We start from the raw sequence: 6488 nt of genomic DNA, 5'->3' as shown, positions 1-6488 counted from the left end.
TTTTCCAAAGCTCAACTCAAATGTCCCTAAAAATGGAATCCCCATGCGAAGCCTACGACTGAGTGTACGCGTAACGAACCTCGCTGATGGCCGCCTGCAGCTCCTCCATCTTCTCTGAGGCCCTGTCCTCGTCCTCCTTGCTCCTCTCAGCGTCGTAACGGCGCTGGGTGGTCTTCATCTGGGTAAAGACCACCACTGCCACCTCCACCACCCCAGTCATCAGCTTCATCGCTGGGGGGGGGGGTTGGCATACTCATAACCACGCACACACACGGCATATACTGTATGTGCTACTGTATGTGTGTGGCGAGTGAAAGTGTGTGTGTGTGTGTGTTTGTATGTATGTGTGTGTGTGTGTGTGTTTGTGTGTCCTCCTGAGGCTCACCGACGAGGGTGCTGGTGTGTCTGAAGGCGCGGACCTGCGAGTCGGACAGCCCTGTGAGCAGCGCCAGCAGGGAGGAGAAGAGGTAGTCGTCGTACAGCAGGCTGTTCTGACAGGACCGCACCAACACGTGCACAAACTCACACAGCCCAGCCCTGAAACACTTCCACTGGGGGCCGGGGGCGCTGAGGGGGTAGTGCACAGAGTCCTGGTGGCAGACATTATACAACAGGTTGATCAAATCAAGCATTGTGATTGTCCGAGAAGCATTCCAGCCGTTACGATAGTCACAATATCAGCACAGTTACCTCATCACTTTTACAAAACGTATACATTAACACACACACACCAGGATATTGGATTTTGTATATAACACGTTTTTCAATAATTAAAACGTTGCTAGACCAATGGAAGGATTCTGGCAATAATAGATCATTCATGGTTGTTTTTGCCATCCGAACACTCAAAAACCAAACTGGCTAGCTAGCTTTAAGCCAGCCAGGTCCAGATCTGTATACTGGGTTGCCATGCCAAACATATTAGAACATGCGTTCCAGAAGTATCAACAAACCTGTGTCCTTAACTACAGCAATAGTTTTGTGAACTACTTTTATAGACGAAAGGCATAAACCAATACAATATATAATAAAAAAAATCCCACTAGTACCATTGCTTGTCAGAATTGTTGCCCTTGGTATAAACCTGTTGTATTAAAGCAATAAAACTCTCAGGGGTGTGCTATATCTAGGACTATATGTGCTATACCTAGGACTATATGTGCTATATCTAGGCTGTGATGGTCAACGGCGCTCGGCTGCACATTGTGCCAATGACTGCATCACAGCCGTTCTGAGGACCAGTAAGAGAGCAGGAAAGATCATCGCTGATCCTTCCCATCCCGGTCATCACCTCTTCCAGAGACTTCCATCCGGCAAAAGGTTCCGGTCAATCAAGACTAAAACATTGCGGCGCCACCTGAACAGTTTCTTCCCCATGGCAGTGGGGCTCACAACCAAGCCCCCTGCCTCTCTCTGACCCCCCCCCCCCCCACCCTGTCACACAAACAACGCACTGACAGTGTAATTTATAATTATTTAAAATTATTCTAATTTATAGTGTACATGCCCCACAACCATTTCACAGCCTCTTGTGCCTACAAGATGTATTGTTCTGCTGCTCTTTTTTTTGTAAATTTGTTATTTTCGTTAATACTTGTTTTTTCTTGTCAATATTTGCTATTTGTTTTTTATGTCCCATGCACCAACCTCACCAAGTCAATTTCCTGTATGTGCAAATATACTTGGCCAAATAAAAGAATTCTGATTCTGATATCCAAGATACAGCACACCCTCTTGTGCGTTATTGCTGAAGTGACCCTGTTCTTTCACCTCGTTGAACTCTTTGGTGAGAGTGCCGATGATCTCTGCGTTCTGGTTGTTGTCAAACATCTCCCTGCTGACCACACCTGCAGAAAGGGAGGATCTAAGCTGACAGACACTTGCCTACTGTCTGTTCCTTTTTAATCACATACTTGTAATGGAACAAGATGACAAGAACATAAGACACTAGTCACAATACTTTAAAATCTGTCAACATCTGTTTTTACTTGAAACCCACATCCCTCTACTACCAGAACGAAAACCCTGGGCCCTGACTTTCTTCATCTATTCAATTAATTCCTTATAGTGGGCTAGTATCAATAGTATCAATAGACACAGACTCTGTGGCTCAGTTGGTAGAGCATGGCGCTAACAACGCTTATATATGGTCCCTGCTGGGACCATATATACTGAAATGGATGCACTCACTGCAATGTAAGTCGCTTTGGATAAAAGCGTCAGCTAAATGGCAAATATTACACCACTGTTGCTGTGTCACTGGCTACCTGATGCTAAGGCTAAGCATTGTTAGCTCAGCTTAGTAATCAATGGCTTATAGTGCTGATCGATGCCTTCCCTGGGGATCAGGTCAAAAGATAATCCTGTGAACTCTGACCCCAATCATCCCTTGGCCTCTCCATCTATCAGACACCCTGGCGACCCCTGACCTTTGCAGCCGCAGCACTGCACGATGAAGTTGATGAGCTCCAGTAGTCCCGCCTCCCGGTCCTTCTTGTAGCTGTCCAGCCACTCGTCCACCACCGTCTGGAGATTGACATAGAGAACGCAGCCAATCAGGGAACGGTATTCAAGGTCAGAGCTGTCATCGTTATATGGTGGTTAGTCCCCCCCCCCCTCCCTAGAATGGGGTCTGAATACCATCTGTATTGTGGTGCTACTGTATAGACGAAAACTCTTTTCTACTGCCCATCACTCTTAGTTTCTGTTCATTCTCCGCTATTGTCCCTCCCTCCCCCCCCTCCCTCCCTCCCCCCTCCTCAGAAATGGGGAAATAGAGCTCCAGAACACAACAATGGGTGGGACGGACATGTGCTGTCAATCATTGACTGCATGACCCAACGGCTGCGTTCCTTCCTCTCCACATCAAAGGGGCCTATGTAGGGTCGGATCAGTCAGCTACTGACAGTGCATGATAATCACCTCCATTGTGGCCTTTTAAGGCCTTGTTTCCCTATCATCACTCATCGCCTCCTTCCCTCCCTCCCTCTATCCACCCCCCAGCCCCAGCTTCAATCCCTCCCTCCCTCCCTCCCTCCCTCCCTCCGTCCGTCTCTCACCACCATGGCACTCTTTCCAGACCGGATGGCCTCATACATGTCCCCTGCACTGATGTTCTGGTCCCTGTTCCTCTCTCGCCTGGGGTAGCCTCGCCTGGAACTCCCCAGGGAGGGCTGTGGGGGCTGGGAGGAGCGGCCTGGGGAGCTGGGGCTGGGCTGGGATGCAGCTTTACGCCTCGGTCTCTTGGGTGGCTGGGGATGAAAAAGAAATGGGAGGGGGGCGAAATAGGGGATTCTGAGTGAATTAATGTAGCTATTTGAATTAGAGAGTAGGCTACATTTCAGAGACACAACGCTGTTTTGCTATAGACAGCGTTTATTAGTAAGATATCTGAGGGAACAAACGTTAAGTGAGTAAGTTACTGTAGGCCTCAGTTGGGTTGAAAATGAGCTGCCTTGAACCGATATGTGACTAGTTGACTTGACTAATGTGCGTGTATGTATGTGCTGGCCTGGCTACATCATTGTGAGTGAGAACATTGCGGACCTGAGGCCCAAGCGCAGTGGTCGGTTTTCTCCGCTTCATGGTTTTCAGCTGGACCTCGAAGTCACTGCCAGAATCGGAGATGTCCTCCATCTCCTCAAGACTGCAAACAATGGGAAAGAGTTTAGGAACAGATAGGTCTCCAAAAAAACTAAAACATTTATTTATATTTTGCCCACTGTACTGTGTCTGTACGCTGGGAAATCCTGACAGGTTACCTCACCTGTCAAGGCTTGATTCGTCCATGTTCCGTTGGTCAGCAGCTAACTTCACTTTAACTGAACTTCACGACGGACATTAGAAACGTTAGATAAGCAGGGTAGAAAATAAGGCAAATAAGACTGAGTTAGCTATAAGACGCTTTAGTTAACTATCAAACGTCTAACGTACGTTAGCTAGTTTGTCGCAGCTAACCAGCTAACTGGCTTAAGTGACAAAGTCGCGCAAACAAACGACGCCTGCATAACGAAGAGCGGCTTTGCGCCGGGTGAGGTGAATTACCTATCTAGCCAGCTAAATTGTTATCTGCTATCTTAGCTACCTACAAACTAAACAATGGAAACTTATATTTTGTATCTACTTCGTAATAAAAACTTTGCTAGCGAGTTTAGCTACCTACCTGTGAAATTACAACTTGACGGCTGTAAAATTCAGTTTTTCCTCAGGTTGAGAGAAAGGATGGTTTTAGAGGCGGGAAAATCCGTAATTCCGAGTGCTGGCTGAGACGCCGATTGGTGCTCTACCGCGCGGTATTTGCCCATAAGGATTGGCTGAATATTTGTAATGTAATTATGATTGGTCGCTTGTTACTTTTCCGCATGGTAACTAAACAGGGCCCCCAGGATCAGACCATGAGAGACAGAATTAAGAGCCAAAATGACTTTTACTTTGCTAAATCAATGCGAGTGTCGTATAATAATCAATTAATAGATACATTGAGTAAGTAAAGACAAATTCTGCACACAGGAGTATATAATATTCTATTTCGAACACATTCACTTTTACAACCATACAGACCATTACAAAGGACTAAATATTTCCTCTACTCAATTTCTGTGTCTATCTTAAATTAAAATAATAGCCTAATGAAAATACTACCTCTGCTTACTTCATAGATTTACTCTGAACACTGGTGTGGATTACAAATCAGGCAAAGAATGCCTGGGGGATGGTTACATCTGTTTTCACAGACAGACAGAAACACACACACACACACACACACACACACACACACACACACACACACACACACACACACACACACAGCCCCTTGGCAAGGTCTTGACTACAATAAGACTACAGTAAGAACACTTCTCCTTCGTTCATACCACATTTGCACACAAAACCCTGGTTATATAATGTAACCTAATGTAAATGATCACAGGCCCCCAGCTGTCTGAGCACTGGCTTAGTGTGGGTAGGCGTACTACTGTATGTCAAGCTTGAATATAGTTGTGTCACACCAGTTTGTTCAGTTTCTTTCAGTTGAAAGTCCAGGGCCATTTTGTAGTGGGGGTGGCAGGCAGGGCTGCTCGAAAGGAGGAGTGGACCAATGGGCCTGCCATGCCGGGTGAGATGGAGTAGTGGGCTGCATCGCTCATTTTTACTTATCTTTTATTTCTTTATTTTTGGCCCATGTCTTTCTTTTACAAGCCCCCAGTCTACCGGCCCCGCAGCCCATAGATTGGCCAGTCCACTACTGTGACACACTACTCAACACACCACTAAATTCACAATATTGATGTTAGAAAATGGTGCCATTTACCATTGCCTATCATCATGCCACACCTTACTCACAACAGCAATATGGATTCTGGTACCCCTTATGCATCACTGTTAGTTCTAACTACACAAAATAACCCAAATACCAGAGAGGGGGATGGTCATTTCAAGAGACTTAAAGCGCAGAGACTAAGAAGGTCCGTAAAGACTGCAGAGTCACTACCAATCTTCCACCGTAGATTGAAGACCCATTCAGGCTACATCTTAACCCTCTTCAGGCTACATCTTAATGGTCCCTCCTAAAAACCTCTTCACCCCCACTACCCCCCTGTACAAGTTTCTCTCCTGTTAATATATATATATATATATATATATATATATATATATATATAAAAAATCCTTCTTCTAGAGTTGTGACTGCCTATGGCCCCGGGTCCGAGCATTGATTACTTTATCTTATGATCACTGATGGATAGATGATTCACTTACTTAAACAAATGTATTTGTTGTAAGTCGCTTTGGATAAAGGCGTCTGCTAAATGTAATGTAATGTAAATGGTACCACTTAAGCATCACTGTTAGTCCAACAACTAACACACAAATGTGAAGTAAGTTTAATATGTTGACTGCAAAGAACCAAATTGACCATTAGACCTATTGATAAATGCATGAGTTTCCATGCAGCCAATAGATATGTTGTATACTCATATATTCTCCTATGTTGAGTCTGTATTGGCAGATAACATTGGTCTGCCATATTTTCTGGCTATGGATATTGGACAGGGATGCATCTTCCAATCTGCCAATTTTGAATGCAAATGCTGTCTGGTTGGACATCATTAATGGGCATTCGGCCTTCGGATATGCATATTCTATCGTGAATTATTCTTGAGAGATATGGAAGTAAATGTACCTATATCAGCATCTATACAAATCCTAATATTCCCGAGATCAGCACATTTACATTTTGGGTACATTTCACGCGCAGGTGTAGGACCAGGTTGTGAGGGAGAATGAGTGTAACGGAGAGGGGTCGATGCAAATAGACCAAACGGCTACAGACCTGGCGGTAGCTCAACTACAGCAAACCATACCACCCCCCCACCCGCCTAAGCCGCCCCCGCCTCAGCATGCACCTCACCCTTCTCCCCCTTTCGGTCCTCGTGCTGCACGGCTCATTGTTCTGAAACAGAGAGCCAGACAAGGAATGCTGAAAGCACGGG

General features: G+C 45.5%; 1 protein-coding gene across 1 annotated transcript in view; it reads right to left on the bottom strand.

Annotated features, from left to right (window-relative positions):
- Nucleotides 1-3789, bottom strand: part of stag3 (STAG3 cohesin complex component) — a gene marked incomplete at both ends in the record, with an annotated part of 12946 nt that extends 9157 nt beyond the window's left edge. The window contains 7 exons of the mRNA XM_083686875.1: nucleotides 80-231; nucleotides 386-590; nucleotides 1771-1847; nucleotides 2430-2526; nucleotides 3060-3251; nucleotides 3547-3646; nucleotides 3767-3789. Coding sequence (XP_083543001.1) covers nucleotides 80-231; nucleotides 386-590; nucleotides 1771-1847; nucleotides 2430-2526; nucleotides 3060-3251; nucleotides 3547-3646; nucleotides 3767-3789 — 846 coding nt within the window. The remainder of the gene's footprint in view (nucleotides 1-79; nucleotides 232-385; nucleotides 591-1770; nucleotides 1848-2429; nucleotides 2527-3059; nucleotides 3252-3546; nucleotides 3647-3766) is intronic.
- Nucleotides 3790-6488: the final 2699 nt, after the last annotated feature.

The sequence above is a fragment of the Argentina silus genome, assembly GCF_951799395.1.
Source record: "Argentina silus genome assembly, chromosome: 15".
Classification (NCBI taxonomy): Eukaryota; Metazoa; Chordata; class Actinopteri; order Argentiniformes; family Argentinidae; genus Argentina; species Argentina silus.
The sequence above is the reverse complement of the archived record's forward strand: the minus strand, read 5'-3'. Positions and strand labels throughout refer to the sequence as shown.